The 21,872-nt window shown below is 41.5% G+C and overlaps 1 protein-coding gene across 1 annotated transcript in view; it reads left to right on the top strand.

Moving 5' to 3' along the window:
- The window catches only part of ITGA5 (integrin subunit alpha 5), an 805,866-nt gene extending 802,253 nt beyond the window's left edge, over nt 1-3,613 (top strand). Inside the window, exon 30 of the mRNA XM_044083969.1 lies at nt 240-3,613. Coding sequence (XP_043939904.1) covers nt 240-323 — 84 coding nt within the window. The 3' untranslated portion in view covers nt 324-3,613. The remainder of the gene's footprint in view (nt 1-239) is intronic.
- Nucleotides 3,614-21,872: the final 18,259 nt, after the last annotated feature.

Genomic DNA, 21,872 nt, shown 5'->3' with positions numbered 1-21,872 from the left:
ACAGGCCTGTATTGCAAACAGAAAATGAAGCCTCAGCACAAAAACACTAAAGATGTGTTAGACTACTTTAGCTAGAGAGATTTACATTTAGGGAGACCAGGCAGTGACTTTCTTGTGTATGTTCTTACATTTTAAAAATTTGCTTGCATGATTATTAATTAGCCCTCTTTGGTTTGTAATGTCTGATTTTAATGTACATGACTGCTATGTGACGGTAAATTTTCTTTTTCTTCCCTCAGGTGGGCTTCTTTAAGAGGACAATGCCTTATGGGACTGCAATGGAAAAAGCACAGCTAAAACCTCAGGCTGCATCTGAAGCATAAATTCCTACTGAACACCTGGAGGCCTCCAAACACAATAAAGCTGAATAAAAGAAAAAAAAAAAACACAAAAAAATACACTGCATGAAGAAGCTGAGGAACAATTGAACTCTTGCTCTCCTGTCACTCTTACTGTGCATGTACCATAACCTTCAGCTTTAGGAAGGGCATGTGGACAAGTTTGTGCTCGTCCTCTTGTTTTCTGTGATCTCCAAGTGTGCAGCAGATCTGCTGCACTTCAGTTGTTCCAGCAGCTCGGTTCATGTATTGTCGAGAACAGTTTGCTTCCGGTGGTGCCTTCTATTTCTTTTTAAACCTTCATCAGGGTTTAGAGGGTTATTCCCTCTAGGAAATGATTGGAGACTTTGGTGCCCAGTTTTAATGCTGAGGTGTGAGTACATACTTGAAAAACGTTTGGAGACCCTATAACAGACTTTACAGGCATTCAGCGGTGTCAGTTTAGGTTTAGGTCCTAGTTTTGGCACGGATGGAATTTTTATTTGTGTTCCAAGTGTTGGGCCTAAGTGGGCCTAAGTGTGGTCAGATTGCCGCACTGTCTATGTAGGATAATTAAATATGCCTGTCTGATCTGTATTGACAGTTTTGGTTTATCAGCTGTAGTTGTTTAATAGATGTCCTTAACCACCGTTCCTTTTAAGTCATGAGATTTCCAGAGGAAAACATGGAAGTAAGAGTCCAAGTGCCAAGACTGAAAGAATGAAGTGGTGATTCTGACTTGGAGGTGACAGTGGTCTACATTTTAAAGCTATCATATAATGAAGGTGGTCTCATTTTGGGCACATAGCTGGGTGCAAAAGAATGTCTCCTGGAAAGATAAGTGCTTTGACTTCTTTGCAAGAAGCATTTCAATTTGTTGTTCAGTGATGGGGAAAAACAAAATCTCAGCACAAGGAGATGTCTGTGGTTATGTACTCTTCTGTTTGCTATGGGCAGAAAAAAGCAAGAATAAATGCCCAGGATCTCTCTGATAAAAAGATTTTGCTCCACATGTACACATGCACCTCAAGCATAGTCTGCTCTGGTTGGCTTGTGGACAGCCAGTGCTGCAAAAATCATGTTCTCCATGAAGAAGATGCCAATTGACCTTAATTCCATTGTAACTGAAATGAGCAGCTGCAGATATGTGATTTTGTAGCTGAACTGAATAACCATCTCGGGGGGGGGGGGGGGTCTGCCGTCCACCTGGAGTGGAGCATTCCTGCCAAACTAGACGTCTTTCATGATGGCCACAATTAGAAGGTTAAAGATAGAAAGCCCAAGGATAATTGTCAGCAAAACTGTCCAGCAACAGTTGAGTTCATATCATTCAGCACTGATTCTGATTTTTTAAAAATGCCACTTTAAAAGTTCATATCCTGATGTTTTTAAATGTCTATTGAGATTTGATATTAATTTAAACTGTGTGTAAGTGCAATATATTTTGTACCTGATTTTTATTCTTTGGTTTAATGTATAGGTTCAGGACTGACCCATATGATGTTCTTTTAAGTACTGCTGTATTTGAGGAGAGGATTGTGGTTGGCATGGAATATCGTTAACAGCAGTCCTCTAATCTGTTCTGTTAGGAATTATAACAGAAGCTGTCTCCTTACATATGCTTAACTGATTTTTTTATTTTAGGACTGCACTAAATCTAGATAAAAGTATATAAAAAAATTTTTGAGGGCTCATCTCCCCTCATCTGTCAGTAAGGTTTAGGTTGTATTATGGACTGCTTTGGGGCACTGGTTCCATTTTATTTGCAGAATTTGGAAGCAGTGCAGATTGGATTAAGTTTCTGAAATATTTGAAATGGAAGTATACAAGACAAATATGCACTAATCTTGTTGAAGTATGTTTGTGTGTGGGGCAGACCAGAGACAGCATTGATTATAGGAACTAAAGGCAAAATGTATCCTGCTGAGATTTTAATAAGCCATAATCCCCATTTCAACTGCAATTGCAGCTAGCTGTTGATGCATTTACCCAGGGTCTTTTCTGTAGCATTTGGCTAATAATTGCAGTATAGTGTTGATACCGGACTCTTCTGCCTAAATGTGTTTCTAAGCCTTTGCTTGGGACTGCAATTTTAAGGATGTGTCTGTATGCACTCCTATTATATTCATCTGATACAATGGAATGTAGAAACAGGAAGAAACCATGCTAGGCTGTGTCTATCAGTTCCTGCTGTGTACAAGGTTATTGTACACCAAGTATTAAAAAAAAAAATGCAGCATTTAAAATTAGTCTGAACATAGCAGTGTGATAAAGGTTTTTCTAAAGTAGGTGGAGCCTTCTAACGTGTTCATAGTATTTGCTGTCTTGTTCTCTTTTGAAGCCTGCCCTGTTCTCATCCTTTCTGATGAGGCTGTCCTGGACTGAGTCACTGGGAGTAACTGCAAGAAAAAAAAATTCAATCTAACATGACGCAAGACATTTTTGCATGGCAGTAAGCCCTCTTGCCAATGTTGGAGGCTTCACATCCCCTTATTTAAATATACTAACTGCATGGTTGCTGTATCAGTGGGAAGAGAGAACCTCTGCAATAGTAAACAAATACTTATATAAACCTCAGTGTTTCACTATTTCACTGTGAAGATATAAAAATGTAAACGATCTGGACTGTTCTGTTAAGGATGATTGACTGGGGAAATTATATCTGATTTTTTCATCAAACAGAAGATTTCTCCTTTTCCGGAGCTTTTTCATCACCGTAGCCTTTCTTTTGGATATATTCCGTGACTATCGCCAAATCACTAACCCTTTTATGGTATGCAATTCATTGTATAGAGAGTGCTGCATGCTCAGAGTTACTAGTCCCTTCAGTACAGGTGTGATATAGTCAGCAAATAAGGGTGGTGTTTGTCGTACCAGTCTTACTAATAGAATAACTATCTGATGCCTTGTGATGTGCCTTCAGTGACAGCTGCCACATTAATGGATATTGCTGTTTCAGATTTGTATAACTGACCTACTGTATACAAGAATTTTAAATCTGAAAATAAAATGAAGCCGAGCAAGTCAGATTGAGTCAAGATACTGTCCAGCAGTTTTTAAGGACCATGTCTCTGCTGCATGCCACTTGGTCTATATTTCCATCTGTATAGGGATTTAGTTAATGAAATCGCGCATCTCAATTTTTGTATATATTTTTTTTATATATTTATGATCTCCAATCCATCAAGCCTTTACCTCACTACAGTCATGCTCACTTATTTCTCTACTGAGTGGGATGAGAACCACTCAGTGGGGAAGGCTGTCATTCTGGCAGCCATTGTTGGGTTTTCTTTTTTTTTTTTTTTTTTTTTTTTTTTGGTTCCCATGAGCCTTCCCAGGTGGCTGATATATGAAGGCACTGTGGTCTGCTCACACAATGCCCTCTTCTCTTGCTTCCACGTGTGATGAGGGATGGTATGCAAACACAACTTTGCATAGCCAAGGGCATGTCAGTGTCCTGAGAGCTGAATTCTGTATACCTCTCTCTAGCATATTTCAGTGTTACAGCTGGTCGAAGGTTGAGGAATCTTGGGTAGCATCATATAGTTGCTGAAGAGGTGTGTATGTGTGATGTGCATGTCTGTGTGCATGCCTTTGTCCTAGCCTTTCCCTTCCACCATGCACACCTGAAAATCTTCTGGGGCAGACAAGCAATGGGGATGAGCTTGGCATATCATCCTGCCTCTGGCAACTTGACCAGTGTCCTCTACCTATTCGCCTCAAGCACAATGCTCCCTGTGCATCCCTGTCCTCCACCGAGGATCAACCACAAAGTGTGCCCAGATGGGAGGAGAAATGGCACATGGTTTCATGTCAGATATGTATAAGGACCTCTGACACGTGTCAAACCAGGAAATTGGCATGAAGATTTCTAAAGAGGAGACCTTGATAACTTAAGGAAGGGGATTTGTTTTTGCCAGTTCTCAAAATAAGTGACATCTGTCACTTTTCAGTTATGGCTACAGATCATGTGGGAATCTCCTTCCTGTGTACCCCTAGGCTCAGTCATGTCCCTGTTGCATGTAGGAGGAAGCCAAGTTACTGACATGGGTGGCTTGGGATATTAGGTGATAAGAGCTACTCTAAATCGTTGAGGCCAGGAACCTAGTCCAGAGCTTAATGCTGCACCATCACTGTCTGGCACGTGTTCTTCCACACCAGGTCATCATTCTACCAGTATATATTTAATAAGTTCCAAGAGAGGACTGAAGAACATGGGCCTGAAAATCAAATGGTGTCTAACCAGTTGCTTCAGCAAAGGTGAAGGAACGTCTATTACTTGTGTCAAAGTTCACACCTTGAGACTTGCCCCAAGGGTTTACAAGCCTGCTGCTTCAGTTCCTGTCTGCTGAGTGACTTGATTTGGCTACTTAGCCCTACTTTCACTCCCAAGGAGAAGTACTTGTCCCTGTTACTCAAGTTAGTAAATATTCTAGGAAAAGGACCTGGCTAATTTCCTCTCAGAAGATGGCAACACAGCTGGCAAGTTAGCGAAGTCCTTGTTAGAGTGCGTGGCTTTAAGGACGAGCCTGACATGGAAACTGAGTTTCCATACCTTTTGCATTTTGTGTTTCTGGTTTAAGGTTTCTGGATGAGCTGTAGTTTGTCAAAGCACTGGGTTAAAGTGCTGGCAGTAACTGCTCATGGTACACCATTTGCAATGCTCACTGCTTGTGAGCTGGGTTCGATTACCACCTTGAGGGCTTTGCTTATTACCAAATGATAAATGATGTTTGCTGGGAGGAAAGTTGAAACTCTACAAATCGTAAATAAGAACTGGGGATCAGTTGAAATTGAAACTCCCAACCCAGTAGCAGGATGACATGTGTAAGCCAAAGAAAGAATGTCCTCACAAATGTGGGAGGATATTTTGGTGTTCCGGTCAATGCCTGTAGTCCACAGAAGGTCATCATCCATGCTTTGACTTAAGTTTTCCATCACTCCATGGTGAACTAATTGCAAATTATTTCCTATTAGCTCATATTTCAAACATGTTGATATTCCCAACAATGTAGTCGGTGTCTTTTAAAAAAGAATTGCATAACTTATTTTTAATGGTATGCTTTGTCTTCTGATAAGCTGTGACCTCTCCAAGTGCATAGCTGTTACATTAAGACCTGTTGTACTGTTTACCATACAAGTGTGAATGCTTCAAAATGTGCTTTTTGATTCAGTCTTCATTTAAAAGGTTTTGGCGTTTTTATTCTATTCATTAAATGCTTTTGTCAGTTGTTTCCTCTTTTTCCAGAGGAGTATGTGCAAATGTAATGTACACAAATATGCATTTTCCTACAGATAAAACTGTGCTACAAAATATGACTGCTGAAATACTGCTTTTTGAAAAGTTGGAAGAAAGTGTTAGTGCCTCTCTGCTAAGTTACCAAAGTCAGTGTTTATTGCAATTACAGGTTGTTTTTTTTTTTCTTTAATTCTTAAACTCCTGTCAGACAGAAATATGCTGGAATTACTTTTCATCATGTATATTATGGAATGTTGAATGTGTTTTTTTGCAGAGTTCTGCTCTACTTTGAGTAGCAATGCAACATAGACCTGTAGTAATGTAGAACTTCAGACCTGATAAAAGAATAGCAGACTAGTTGCAAAAGGAACATCATATCTGGTCAGTTCTTTGATGTAGGTTTTACTTTATACGTTAAAAAGAGACTTTGTATAGCAGTGCCTTTCTAACACCAGCTGGACAAAGATTGAGAAATGTGGGGAGTTTCCTCCATATTGGGTGATGTTTTTGTTTCTTGCTGCTGGTAAGATCCAGAATTTTAAGTGCCATAGTGTTCAAATGGCAGGTCAGCATTATGATAAATTTACAGCTTTTTCTACTTGAGTACATCTGTTTTGTGTGTTTGTGCATGTGTATATATATAATGTGTGTGTGTGTTATGATTATACCAAAGCAAACCTGCAGCAGCCTTTTGGTAGGCATGACCACTTTTTACAGTGTGCACTAAAATAGTCAGAATTGAAACCCACAGTAGATTCTGGACCATCTATTGAATATCTGTTGACCCCTTTAAAGGTCAGTGTTACTGCAAGTTGAACTGATACTCATTTTGCACATTTATTTCACTTTACACCAATATATATATATATATATATATATATATATATATATATATATGTAAATGTTTAGGTCCATTGAATGAACAATTGTAATTGTATGTATGTTTGCTTACTTTAAGCCCTTTGTTGCCCAGAAGACTTGCAAAATTAGTAACTGGGGTCACAAATACTACAGAAATGCATTTTGTGTATGCATTTAATTTATTGCAGTGTACCATGTGTCAAATTTGGTGAATATTTTTCTAAAGTGTTGCAACTTTCAGTTAATTTGCCCATTCCTAGACATTTGTTTTGTCAATATCTGTAAGTTAAAATGGGCTGAATCTGTATATCTTAAATGTTCTTCACAGGTGCATGCATACCTAATGTCATCACGTTACAAACCGTTGAGGCATAGTTAAGACCAAACTTGTTCCTATATATCCTCTTACTAAATTCATTACGTTTTGTAGGCTAAATCAAGACTCCAGTAACTTATAAATTAAAAAAAAATAATAATTTGCAATGTTTTAGCTTACATGTTACAAAGACTTCTAATTAACATTTGAGTGTGAAAGTTTTGCTCCTGAGAACTTTGTTTTGCACGAATCAGAGTTCATATTATAACCACATTAACAGGCTGCCTTTATTTGATTAGTAGTTAGTTGCATTTCCTCAGTTCCACAAGTGCACTGTGGTCATACCAAAACACCTTTGCATACCTGTGCATGTACGTATGCAGATGTTCTTCTTGTTTCACTGTTGCATTCATCACCTGTGGGGGGGTTATCCCTGCTGTGGTAGCAGTCATCCGTCCCGAATACCAGAGTCAATATTTTTGTGCGTCTGCTGCTGTCACCTGTAGTCTGACGTGAGATAGTCAGTATTATAATGCAAGGCAGCCAACGTCATTACATCAGTCTTTCTTGCTGTGGAGCCCGCTGCAGAAGCAGTTCGCACGAGTGCTGGTCGGTCGCTACCAGAAGTCGAATTTCAGCAGAAAACGTCTAAAGCCAAGTACCCCATTGGTGTCCATTTTTTCTTGCTCTAACAGATGTCCGAAAAAGTTAACAATTGTCTCGCCTGTGGAAAGCAGATCCCACACCGAAACTTTCATTCTTACTGCATTACTTGTTTAAACCCAGACCACAATGTCCCTCATTGCCGGTTCTCTGCCCTCTTTAATGCGAGAACCATTCGCCATAGAGCTCTTTTTATAGACAGTTATTTTCATATTCAGTTTTCTAATTCTGATATGGTGTCCGTTAGCCAACAATCCACCAACATTCTGAAAAAATGTAAAGATAGAGACAGGCCACACAAGGCTAAGCCTTCCGACGACACTACCTCTAAGCAAGTTGTCAGTTCTCTGGAATTCAGTGAGGCGCTTTCTCAGACCCTGATTCCTGACTCGCCATCTATGCATGCCTCTGCTGAGACCCTTTTGGAGTCAAGTATGCCGCAGAAATCCACTTAGTCTTCTGAGCCTTTGGCTATCTCTGCCTCGGTTGGGTCTGGAGCCACGATGCAGGCACCGGCCTTAGAGGAGGCCGTTTGCACTACCGATTCTAGACGAAACCAACGTCTTCTCTTCCGACTACCATTTCTCAGACTGATTCCCTCAGGCCTCAAAGCCAGACCACTCCTAGAATATCTACTTCTAGCCACCATTTTGCTACTGCTCCCCCACCCCAAGCTCAAATGCTTAAAATGGCAGAGGATCTCATCTCCCTTATCTGAGGTACTGGGGGGCCCCCACTCCAAAAAGGAAAAGGCTTCCTTCAGAAATTCAGACTAAGAGTCTAAGGAATCTGATTTTTCTGCCTTTGAAGAGGAACAGCAGTCCTCAACTGTTTGAGAATTCAGATGCAGAGGAATCCATTCCCTCTGCCTCCCCTCCAGAAGACCTCTCCTTCGGGGAAACCCTTCACTCCCTCAGGGAACATTTTCAGTGGGAATCTCAAGACTACCCACAGTCAAACGACTTAGAGAGTTTTGGGACCTGCCCCAGCACAGACCCCTGGGCATCCCACCTATTCTGGAAGTGGTGGATGATGTTTTCCTTGAATCCATTTTAGCCCCTGATGCCCTGCCTCCTGCTGCAGCTAAACCTGACTGGTACTACAGAGTACCGGACTCTCACAAATACCTGTACAGGAACCCTGCTGCAGACCATGAGTTCATTACACAGAGACCCAAAGGGGCTAAGGCTAGTTCTACCAAGAATCCTCTTCCCTCTGACAAAGACTCCAAAGGTCTGGACAGATGGGGTAAAAAAGTATACACCTCTGCAACCTTAGCTATCGGAGCACTCAATTGTCAGTTCCATATGTTAAAATATCAACAACACACTTTGGAACAATTAAAACCGAAGATTGCCACATCTCCTTATGGTGCCAACTCAAAGAAGCTAGCAGAATTGGCCAAGCATTCATTACAATGTGGATATGACTCCCTAGAAACCTCTAGCAGCGCAGCAGTGACATGATCTGTTATTTGAAGACATGCATGGCTGAAGGAACAACCTCTCCCTGATGATGTCAAGTCTAAACTTATTGATGCACTCGGAGATAAGGAACACTTGTTGGGGGGGGGGGCAGAAGAGGTGCTTAAAAAGATGGAAGACAAAGCAAAATCTATGCAAACGGTAAAATATTTCTTTCACGTTCTACCATCCAATTTCAGCAGGATCTTCTCTCTAAGCACTGGGCCTTTCCTGCACCCAGGAGACAGGGCCAACGTAAGCCCTGCAGGGACAGGACATCCAGGCCCTTATCCCAGGGCAGCAACGAAGCAAACAATGGACCACTTCCGCCTTTAAGGCAGGGAGTTCTAAGCCAAGCTTCTATGGTAAGCACTTACAATGACTCTCCCTCCTCCCTCTGCCCTTTTCACCAATGTAAAACTAGGAGGAAGGCTCACCCTCTTCCAGAACAATTGGGTCTCTAACCAGGGACCAATGGGTATTAAAAATCATTTCTTAGGGATACAGATTCTCCTTCAGCAAACTCCCTATTCCAGGAAGGGTTCCCAGATCCCCCCCAAACCAGTTAGTGTTTTTACCTGTTTTAATGCCTATGCTAATATCCCAGGGGGGTAGTAGAACCTGTCCCTCCAGATCAAAGAGGAAAAGGTTTTTACTCCAGACTAGTTCTTGTTTCCAGAAAGGAGGGCACTTGGTTGCCCCATCCTGGATATATCCAAACTGAACACCTCCTTGGTGGTCCGCCAATTCAAAATGCTAACCTTGCCGCAGCTCCTGCCTATGCTCGCACAAAATGCCTGGCTGGTGTCAGTAGACCTAAAAGATGCCTACCTCCACATCCCCATCAGGGAATCATCCAGAAAATTCCTATGATTCAGAGCAGGCAATCAGCACTTTCAGTTCACAGCACTGCACTTTGGCTTATCTACTGCTCCCACAGTATTCACCAAATTATTGGCCTTGGCTATAGCATTCTGCAGACAGAGAAATATACAGATTTACCCTTACCTAGATGACTGCCTCTTTCAAGCAAACAGCAAAGAGAAGTTGCTCTAGGATGTTCTTTGTCAAAAAACTCCTAACTTTCCTAGGGTTCTCCATCAACGTAAAAATCAAAGCAAAACCCCACCAGGAAGATAGTTTTCCTGAGAGCTGTGCTAGACACAGCAACCCTAAAAGCCTTCCTATCCCCAGGAAAACAGAGCTTCATGCCTCTCTACTTCACCCAGCTGTCTTCCATTAGGCACCTCACTGCAAGGCAGTTCCTGCAAGCCCTGGGATACGTGGCATCTTGCATCCTTGTCATCCCCCACTCACCAGGTTTCACATGAGAAAGCTTCAGTAGTACTTAAAGACCCTTTGGTCTCAGCACTCAGTCCCTAGAAACCACTCTCCTACTGATCCCTTGCATAAGGGACAAATTTCTCTGTTGGGCAGAGGCCTGTGCCATGAAAGTCTTCCTTTCATCCTTCGCCCTTCTGGCCAGACCATCACCACCGACGCCTCAGACATAGCTTGGGGTGCTCACCTAGCAGGCAGGTGTACCCAAGGCCTTTGGAATGCCCAGCATCCTCACTTGCACATTAAACAGAAAGACATGATGGCAGTGCAAAACACACTGACTTCCTTCCAACCCCATCTCAGACAAGGGGTCTTCTTTATAAAAATAGATACCACAGTAATGTGGTACATCAACAAGCAGGGGGGGCACCCAATCTTACCCTCTGTGCAGGTTAGCCATGAGTCTGTGGCTTACAGCTGCCTCCATGGGACTACACCTAATTGCCCAATACTTACCAGAGATCAACAACACACTGGCAGATCACCTAAGCAGAAACTTACTGAACCTCCACAAATGGCAGCTCCACAGAGAAATCTTTCTGCAAATCACCCAGGAGTGGGGGACCCCTGAGGTGGACCTCTTTGCCTCCCACCTCAACCTCTAGCTGCACAAGTTTTGTACCAGTGAGTATCACCTCCTAGCATGGAAGGTGGATGCCTTGACCTTCCCCTGGAGCTCCCACTTTGTGTACGTGCACCCTCCTCTGCCCCTTATTCCCAAGGTTCTGATCAAACTAAGAGAGGAGAGACCTAAGACCATCCTCATCACTCCAGATTGGCCCAGACAGCATTGGTACCCCTTATTACTATGCAGTCTGACCTTACAGCCCCCGAAGCTGCTTCCCCTAAGGTCAGACCTCTTGACCCAGGAGAGAGGAAAGGGACTGCACCCAGACCTGCAAACTTTCAGCATGGCTTATACACTAAAAACTAACAAGGAGTCACTGTTAAGCAAACAGGTCCTGGACATCATCACAAAGGCCAGAATGCCCAGCACAAGAAAATCTTATGCAGGAAAATGGAAAAGATTCTGCTCCTGGAAACTATCAAAAGGGGGCAGTACCTCCCAACCTTCCATCCCTCTCATCCCTGGATTCCTTAGCAGAGTTGCTCAATAGTGGCCTCTCCTTCTCTATTAAAATCCATGCCTTGGCCATCTCTGCCCATTATGATTCAGACTCACCCCTCTTCTGTCATCCTTTGATTAAGCAATTCCTCAGAGAGGCTTCTAATATCCGGTCTCCCAAAAGACCTACTCCACCCTGGGACCTGAATTATATGTTGGAGAAACTAACCTTGCCTCCTTTAGAGCCTTCCACTTCAGCAGAATTGAAATACCTCTCCTGGAAGATTGATTTCCTACTAGCTATCACCTCAGTCAGAAGGGTCTCAGAACTTCATGCTCTCATGGCTGTCGAGCTCTTCATAATTTTCCATGCTGACGGAGCCTCCCTGAGGACTAATCACTCTCTTATGCCCAAGGTGGTATCTGATGTGACCCTTAACCAGGCTATACACCTTCCCACCTTCTTTCCCAACCCTCAAAACAAGGGGGAAAGAATTCTACACTCACTAGATGTGCACAGACAACTCCGATACTATCTGGACCACTTTAAGCCATTCAGAAAAACTGACCAGCTTTTGGTAAGCTTTGCCCCAGGGCAAAGGGGAAGCCCATCTCCAAGCAAACCATTTCCAAATGGATTTCACACTGTATCCATTTTTGCTACAGACTACATGGGAAGCCCATCCTTAAATCGATCCGTACCCACTCCACTAGGGCAACTTCCACTGCTTTTCTCACAGGAGTGCCTAACAGGGACATCTTGGAAGCAGCCACCTGGACCTCTGTCCATACCTTTACAAAGCATTACCACCTACCTCTCTTTTCTAAGTCTAGAGCAGAGTTTGTCTCTGTAATTTTGCAGGGCCTCCTGACCAATACCTAGGACTCGATGGCTTCCACCATTTACTTCAACTTTGGGAATCCTCCCACAGGTGATGACTGCAACAGTGAAACACAAAGAACATAGTACAGTTGTGTACACTTGCACTCAAACATCTACATTTATGGTATTCACTGTTGCAGTCTTGGTCTCCCTCCATTCCCCTTTTCACATCTTCCCCTAGGGGGGCACATGCTTCCCAAGGTGGCTCTTAGCCACTGGGATCACTTCTGTCCTTATCCTTGTGCTGCTGACGGGTTAGGGGCAAGAAAAACTGACGTCAGCTGCCTTGCTTTATAGTACTAATGATCTGACGTCAGACTACAGGCGACAGCAGCCGGCGCACAAAAACATTGACTCTGGTAATTGGGCCGGCCGAGGGCTACCACAGCAGGGATAACCCCCACAGGTGATGACTGCAACAGTGAATACACTCTAACATCTAGATTTATGGTAAGTGTACACAACTTTACTTTATATGACACTAGCAGTAATTATAGTTCAGCTTCAACATGCATAGTTTCATATTTTGTTGTACTGCCCATTTTTTTCTGTAACTATCTTTCCTGTATCTGTAGCACAAAAAAATAATAGTGATTCCTTATTCTTATTTCTAAATATAGGTCTTGACTTCTCGAATGTTTTCATGTAATCTGTTTCTGAGAAATTGGAAAATGATTCTGATTTTGAACAGAAGTCAGGCACTACCACTGGCAAGGCCTCCATAACATTTAGATTTTTTTTTTAATTTGAAAGAGTTATGAAAAGCATCTTAATCTTTACCTTCACACTTTAGATCCTTTATCTGCACTCATTGTTTTTCTGACGTTACCTTTTGTACTACATAATTAGAGCAGTTTACTTTCAGACCCTATCACTTGCAGTAACTCGATGCCCTTTATTGATGGCAACGTAGCTTAGATTCATGTTTAGTTGCAGAGAACCACTGATTTTACCAGTAACTGCCATTTGCATCATTCATTCAGCTGCTGGACTTTCCATATCAATAGAATGCAGTTAAAATGTATACATTTTTCTTTTTGTAAGGGAAAAAGTTAGAGAATCTGCCAGTTGAAATGGTCATTTTGGTATTGCATCCTACCTTTTTTCTTATGTTAGCAGTGTACCTTGAGGGGGGTCTAAGCTGTCTTCATATGTACATCTGTTAATTTGCCTTATTAGACAGGTAGTAAAGTCTTTGGGGTTTATTTCTTTTCTTCTGGCTTGGCTGCATAATGATGATGTACAAGAGATGGTTTCTGTTAATTTATAAGCATCACTGTTAGCTTTTGTATTTTTGTCCCTTTGATGGGCAAATCTGCATCTAAAGAATTTGTGTACCAGTATCAGAATAATTTCTTTGCAGTTATGATTTTGACTAAAATCCATAAAATCATTCAGTCATATAATGAAAGGGTAAAATACTGCTGGGTATTATTGTAACGTGGAATGGAAATTTGGCTTTATATTACCTTGTTTCACTTGAGTTCTGTATTTGTGTCTAAAAGAATTTTAATGGAGAAAGCAAAAGTAAGACTGTATTTAATGTTAGTCTCCTCTTGCATTAGGACACATTTGATTTTTGGATGTTACAGATGGGTGCTATTTATTCAGCAACAAATGAGCCTGGTGCTTTGCCCCCCTTCATCTCTCTGTAGCTGTGACCATGAGGTATGATGGGGATTCATGACCTGTGACAAAGGAAGCATTATATGGTGAAATGTTCTAGTGCCCCAAGGTTTTCAAGTCTACCACCAGCATAATGTGTATGGAATTAGGGTAAACAAGGATCAGGATAGGTTTCAGACGTGTTGTGATGTTTTGCTGGTAGGCAGGATGAAGAAAGTTGAGTAGATTCTTGTAGTTTAATCCAGCTAGTAGCAGTCAGACCTATATATACTTGTGGCAGAATTTCTCCCTCATCCTCTGAATGGACTGCCTTAGGAAGGGAAACTGTGTAGGCATGTCGTCGCCCACCCCCCACCCCCGCCAGTCAGTGTTGGCTTCCTTTTCAGCTGTTTATTTAAGATGGTGATGCTGTTGACTGTTAACTGGGCCTTGATCATTGCTAGCCATCATGACTAGGACCTCTGATTGTGATTGAAAAGCAATTTACCCACACTGCTAGTGCACAGTAAATGATTGTCTGGGTCCACAGCAGGAATCTGTACTCTGTGGTGTTTGTATGAAGTTTAGTGAGGCTTGCTGCCGTACAAAGGCAAAGTAAGCCACTTTGTTTTAGCCAGAAGTTCTAAGGAAAATCAAATAAGTCCCACTAATGCTTGCTCCGTGCGGACTTTATCCATTAGTTTTGGTACTTCTCAGTGTAAGAGTATGCTCATCGCCAATTCCTCAGTGATGCCCATTAAGGCCAAATGTGTTGAGGTAATTAAAATAGAGACGTGACCTTTTCATATGAGCGGGAGTCCTACACTACATCCAGGTGATCCAGTTTACCCTCTGCAAGCTTGTCTGGTGGTGCTTCTTAACATTGGCCCTTTTCTTGGCTCTGATATTGGTTTCTTACAGGTTTGGTGTTGGCTCCTGTCCTACATGTTTAGTCGCCTCCTTGTCTTGCATTGCATCTACCACAGGCTCCTTTGACTTTAGTGAAGCTAGCACTTGTAGGACTGCCGTAGGGATACCAGCAGCAGGCTACTAAAACTCATGTTGTACAGAGTTTGACTTTGGTGGTGTCTGAACAGTCTTACAGCAGTGATGGGTGAGGAGAGTAACACAGGCCTTGCAAACTTGCTATAATGCTGGACCCTTGTGAATTTTCTCAACATCCTTTAGTATTAACTCAAGTACTTTGTGACTGCAGTCTTCAGTGATTTACCAGAGGGAAAGAGTTTTACAAGGAAAAGCCTAAATAAAATAGAAGGCAAAATCAGGGCCGGTTGAGCAATGCAGTCTGGAGGTGGATTTACTGTGAAAAAACACTTTGGAAAGCTTGACATTTAGGTGAAAACCTTTAAGGAAATCATTTTAATGTGTGGATTGTTTTCTGTTTCACATAGTTAACATCAGAGTCTAGTAAGAGGTTCAGGTAATCATAATAACCCGGGAATTAGCTGGTCAATTCTGAGTTTTCTTTCTTGGTACCAGGCCTTTATAAGGTTAGCCATTTAGCCTCTAATCCCGTGATCATACTATGTGCAAACTGCACACTGCATCTTAGCTCATGAGCACTGTCAATCCATCCTTTGACATTGTCATGAGGTGTTACATTTTGGATGCTTTTTGTTGTGCTTTGTTTTAATAAAACCAGTTAATCTCATATTAGTGATGAGCATTTGGTCAGTTCTGTTATCCAGTAGTGAGCATCTTTAAATGGAGATTTCTGTGATGAGAAATGACTGCCTTTTAAGATGTACATAGTTGCCTCTGTATAGTAGATATTGGCTGGTAGTCAAAAGTACATAGGCAAAGGTTGCTAGTTGCTTTGTTATACTGTCATCATTGCCTTTGACTGGTAGAGAATTTTTTTTCTATTTCTGGATATTGATACTATTTTAATTAGAGCCAGTATTCGTTAATAGTGTTCATATGTCAGGTTATTTATGTAATTTTAGAATTAACATAATGGGGTGTGAAGTCTTCAATATTTTACCCCTGGGAAGATGCATCTTTTTACACACACTAGTTTCCTTCTGATGACCATATAAAGAGCACATACTTTGAGTAGTTGCCTTACAGCCTCTGGCATCAGTCCATTGTCTAGAGTTGTAGAAGATAATATGCCAGAGAAGGACACCGTTTTACTTTGTATGTAGGCATTTTGTAGCATATATTAGATAATGGGGAATGATTGACTATGGTAGATATTGGGGAACAATGTACTAGGTGGATTACGTTGGCAGGAGTTACTATTTGTAGCTATGTAGTAGAAACACTGAAATTACTTTGTTTTCCTTAAAGGATGCTTACCTTTTACATCAAGACACTGGTTGATGTTAATGCCTGACTTAGGTTCACACAGTCTGTATTCCTTTATTAGTCATGTATTCTGTTTTGATGTGCTTAGACTTTTATGCTTTGCTTTTCAAGTACATTTGTGCAATCCACAGTTTACCTTCATAGGGGATATTGGTTGGAGTCTGCTGAGTCTTCTTCCAAAGTGGCACAGTCCTTTGCTTAGATCTTGCATCATAGTGGTCACACAGCCTTACCTCATGATGGATGCAAATTGTAGGCAACAGTTGGAGCCACATTTACAGGTGATTTAACGTGCCATGTCCTTTTTCAGTACCCTATATTTTCTGCACATAACAAAAATAGTCTGCTCAGTGCCTGGATTGTAGCCTTTGATCATGGGATTGCCATGTGCAACCATGGTGTTTTAAAATCCAAAATAAATTTCTAGCATCAAGAAAAAGAAAACCGGTCACTTTGTGGTTAACATATTTGAACTGTTCCTGTTGAAAGCTGATGTAATAAACACACGACTTTTTGTTTTTAAGGAATGGGATAGAAGAGTGAAATATATTGTTAGAGGATCAAGTAAGTTGCCCCCATCCCCCTATGGTCACAGCTGCAGCTTCTTTGCAGGCACAGTTTGCACTAGTGATGAGGCTGCCAGAGTATGACATTTGTTTACATTTAAGCATTCATAAATCATTTTTGGGCTGTGAAAATGTCTAATGCAAACAAAAAGATTGTATGCTCAACATAAGAATGCCAGGTGAATAACCCATGTCTGGGTCTAGGAAATGGTAGAAATATTTCTGGTATCAGACTAGACCTAAGACTAGAGATAGACCAGCACAGCCTTGATGCAGTTGATTCTGAGCAATGCGTTATGTAGCCTGAGGTTCCTGCAGCAATACTGGACTCTTATCTACCTTATTGTGCAAATTTGTTATAAAATATATATTTATATTGTATATGTTGGTATTTTGTCATTGTATATATTGTCCAAAATGTGGTGATTGTGTAATAAAATTCTTTGTTTAAAAAAAAATATTGCTGTCTTTTTTTCCTTAAATGAAGAATTTAAGGGAATTGGATTGTTAATGATTTTAAACATGCCGGTGTGCACTTTGTAGTATTTTATGAAAGTGTGTAACTATATTTATTGGTGTTAATTCAACATATTCATTTTATCACTGCACTAAGAGAAATCATGTAACATGTAAACATGGGTAACACTGTTGAAACTATCATGACAGTAATAGTGCTACTTGGTGATCTAGAAGCCTGCTCACTTTCAGTTAAGTTTCACGGTACAAGGAATGGTTAACTTGCCCCAAATCAGTGGCTTGTTTAATGCATGTAAATGCATTTGTTTAATGCATGTAAATGCATTTCAGTGTTTGAACATATAGATTGGGATAAAAAGAAATGCACTGCACTTCTCTGCACTTCTCTGCATGCCATGTGCAGCTAAGCAGCACAATGACGCAACATAGATAAAAAAAAATTGATTATCCAGAACAAAGTAGGCTAGTTCCACTACCAAATAGGTAAACTAACAGCATCACAACTATGCAAGTAGCCCATCCATGCATTGAAGTACATACCTTCAAATACAAGACCTTGTAGCCATATTACAGTCACACAACACATTGTGCAGTCCCCCAAGAACAGAAAATGAACTCTGACTGAGACATCTGAAATATAGAACAGCACAGGTAGTAGTGAAGCTGCCTGGGTCAGCACTTGCATTACCACACGTATGCCAAAAATGGTGCATTTACCTACAGTGATGCCTCATGTAGTTGGTGTGCATGCACTCTGAAACTGCAGCATAACACCACCCCAGAAGAGGTCCCTGGAGAGGTGCCAGCCAACCAGGCTAAACATGTATGTAAAAGGCAGATTAACCTTAGGCTTGATATTTGAATTTATTGCTTAGTCCTGACCACATTAACACCTTGTGTGATATTTGAGAAGACTTTAGGCCCAAGACTACTTAGGCTAGGAGATGCACCATGCTTGTAAATTTAAACTGTAAAAAGCTACAGTATTCATTCATCCTTTCTATTGGATGTCCTAATTTGGATCGGATTAGTCAGAGGAAGCTGTTTTTCACCAGAGGACAGTAAATCTGAAGAAGTGCTTGTCCAACCTCCATGCCTGGCATCAAAAGATGAACCCATTCTAGATGCTGTTAAGACTCAAGTATGGCCATCCAGACCGTATACTGTAAACCTGTCTGATAGAGACCACTTCATGCTGCATGTAAAGAAACATCTTAAGCTGGGAAAAGAACACTTTCTTTTGATGGTGGAAGATGTACACCCACGTAAATGCTGTTTAGTGCAAATCTTCATTAAAACACCCTACTTTGGAGAGTAGGATGCCTTAGCCAGATTCCTCACATACCTGTATAACAGCAACACCAGACTGTTTCTCCTTATTACAGGTATTCCTAACCTTGTTGCAAGACCTGGTAGTCAGGACATTACAAACTGACATCCTGTGAATGCCCTTCTATATGTAGTAGGAACACTCCACCCATCCCCATTGTGAATGCTATAGAAACAGACACTGCTTAAGAAGAGGATGAATGTAACTTTGGTTATAATTGAAAATGTCTTTTCCTTCTGGGATATACAATGCCTATAATAAAGGTTAGTTGGGGAGCCTGGGGCCAACATATGACCTGCCCTCATGAAGAACCATTTTCAGTGGCAGGCCATATGCGTCTTAGATGCATAAAAGTGTGGCAAGAAAACCTATACATCATGTACAACATTTTATAGAGCCTTGAACTGTTGGGGACATATCCTAAGTTCCAGGAGCATATCCTTAAATGATGGAGCTCTGATCTGGTGAAAGAGGACTCATAAGCTGCACTAAATCAACATATCCAGATGTACAATTCAGTTGGACAGACATAGTATAAAGTTTGCTTCTGCTTCAGATGTAGCCTCCATTGCTTTTGCCACTGACGCACTTCCTAAGAAGTGCTTGGCTCCACTCACAGGCCTTAGTTGAGGATATAAAGGACAAAATTCTCAGTGCATCTCTGGAAAGAGATTTTCTTGTTGGTCCAATTATCAGGTGATTGTAGGAAAAGGGGAAGGTTATGGTTGCAGTTCACTGTCTTTTATCCTCTCCCCAAGTGTAACAGGGAGTTATCCTAATAAGCAGGGTCTCATTTATAGGAAACCAGAAAGTTAAAAATGGAGGCAATGCTTTCTAAGAAAAAATGGCAGGATGATGAGGGAAAGACATGGAGGGCATGAAACCTTTGCCCCCTCTAAAGTCATGTGACTATCCTAGCTCCCGAAATGTAGAAGAGTGGAGAAATTACTTCAAATATATTGGTACTAGACATGCTTGCAAATGAAATGAAAATAATTCAGGTCAAAACTTCTCTGCTTTGCTAGCATGCATTACTTTCTTGCTCAGGAGCATTTTATAATACATATTGCATCTCATTCTGCAACAGGGAACCATAGAAGCCATGCTAAGAACACAAGAAGGAAAATGATTTTACTAAGGGCTCCTGATTCCAAGAAAAAAGATTTGTACACAGAGACCCATTCTGGAGTTGTCCAGCTTAAACAAGTTTTTTTCAGTACAACAATTCAAGATATTGACCCCTCCGCCCAACATCCCCTTGCTAAATCCTAAAGCTTTCATAGTTGCCATACATCTCAAAGATTCATACATGTGCATTAAAAGTCATGCAAAGGATGGGAAATTCTCAATAATTCCCAATGGGCTTGGCACAAGTTCATCTTTGTAGTCTTTGGCTTTAAGTGTCTTGCACCAGTGATACCGACTGCAGCTCAAAGGACTTGCACATATACCTGTATTGTATTTGAATGGTTCCTCTGTAGGCACATTTGTCTGAGAGAACCATAATGTGTCCTCCCTTTTCTTCAGCAAAGCCCACAGAAACCAAGGATGTTCTTCGTGTATCACTGTTGCAGTCATCACACTTGGGTTATCTACCTGCAGGTAGCCCTCAGTCTGCCGGAATACCAGAGTCTTAGTATTTCTGCGTCTGATGCTGTCATTTCTTCCATGACATCAGGTCATCAGGGGTATAAAGCAGGCAGGCCCACACCATTACATCAGTCTTTCTTGCCGAGGAGGAGCCCGAAGCAGTTAGCAAGTGCCGGTCGGCCGCTACCTGAATTTTTCGAGTTTGAGTTGATAATCCTGAAGTCTTCTAAAGCAAAGTACCCTGTTGAGGATCCTTTTTTCTTGCTCTAACCTATGTCAGAAAAAGTTAACAATTGTCTTGACTGCGGAAAGCAAATACCTCACAGAGATTTTCATTCTTACTTGGTCACCTGTCTAGACCCAGACCACAACGTCCCTCGCCGTCAGTTTAATGCCCGAACCATTCGTCATTGGTCTATCTTTGTCACTAAATTCTTTCGCTCTTGTTCTCTGTATTCCAAAATGGCTTCAATAAGCCATTTGACTACAGATCTTCCCAAAAAAACGTAAAGATAGAGACAGACTGCATAGGTCCAAAACTGCCAACGACACTTCCATTAAGCCTAGTTGCCAGTCCGCCGGTACTCAGGCACTTTTGCAGCCCCTGATGCCCGCTTCTATGGATTCGCAGACCTCTGCTGAGACCCATTTGGAGTCCGGTATGCTGCGAGATCCTTCTTTGACTATGGAACCAGTGGATGTCTCTACCTTGGATGGGTCCGGAGCCGCTGTGCAGGCACCGGCTTCTGAGGGGGTATTCCATCCTACCCATGTTCGAATCAAACTGACTACTACTTTTTTAGCTAAAACTACCAAGTTTCTTAGGCCCAGGGTAGCACTTTGCCTAGAAAACAGACAACTAAAGCACATGCTCAAGCTCCTATGCCACAAAAACAAATGCTTAGAGTGGCTGAAGACCTTATTATGCTAATTAGGGGAAGCCAGCCTTCCCCTGCTAAGAGACAAAAATTGAGTTACCTTCTAATTCTAGAGACCAGGAGTCAGACTACTGTGACCCTTCTGATTTTCAAGACATGCCCTTAGCCCATGAGGATTCAGATGCAGAGGAATCCATTCCTTCTGCCTCCCCTCCAGAGGATTTTTCGTTTTGTGAAACCTTACTAGAGCATTTCCAATGGGAATGCCAAGACTACCCTCAGTTCAAAAAGAGACGAATTTTAAGAGTTGCTTCAGCACAGGCCTCTAGCTATACCCCCTGTCCTGGATGATTGTTTTTATGGAATCCAGTCTTACTCGAGACACATTACCCCCGGCCCCTAGGAAACCTGACCGGTACTACAAAGTACCTGATTTCCACAAGTTTCTTTTCAAGAATTCTACTGCTGATCCAGAGATCATTTCCCAGGGACCTAAAGGTATTAAGGCTACTAAAGCCAAACATCCTTCAGACAGGGATTCCAGAGCTTTAGACAAATGTGGTAAGAAGGTATATACCTCTGCAACTCTTGCTATCAGGGCATTAAATTGCCAGTTTCACATGCTGAAGTACCAGCAACATTTTATGGAACTAATTAAACAAAAAATGGTATTACTTCAGATTGTGCAGAAAATAAAGATTTACAAGAGCTAATGCATTCTGCAAACCAAGTTTAGTAAGCATACTTTGCAGTGTGGCTTTGATGCCCTAGAAGCATCTCGAAGGGCTGCAGTCACTGCTTCTGTACTGAGAAGACATGCTTGGCTGAAGGAGCAATCCTTGCCAGATCATGTCAAATCAAAATTACTGGACACTCCTTTAAATAAGGACTGTTTGGCACCAAAGCAGCAGTAGTTCTTAAAAAGATGGAAGAAAAAGCTAAATCT

Source organism: Protopterus annectens, chromosome 9.part0 (genome assembly GCF_019279795.1).
Source record: "Protopterus annectens isolate FY-2018-M chromosome 9.part0, PAN1.0, whole genome shotgun sequence".
In the NCBI taxonomy this organism is placed as follows: domain Eukaryota; kingdom Metazoa; phylum Chordata; order Ceratodontiformes; family Protopteridae; genus Protopterus; species Protopterus annectens.
The sequence above is the reverse complement of the archived record's forward strand: the minus strand, read 5'-3'. Positions and strand labels throughout refer to the sequence as shown.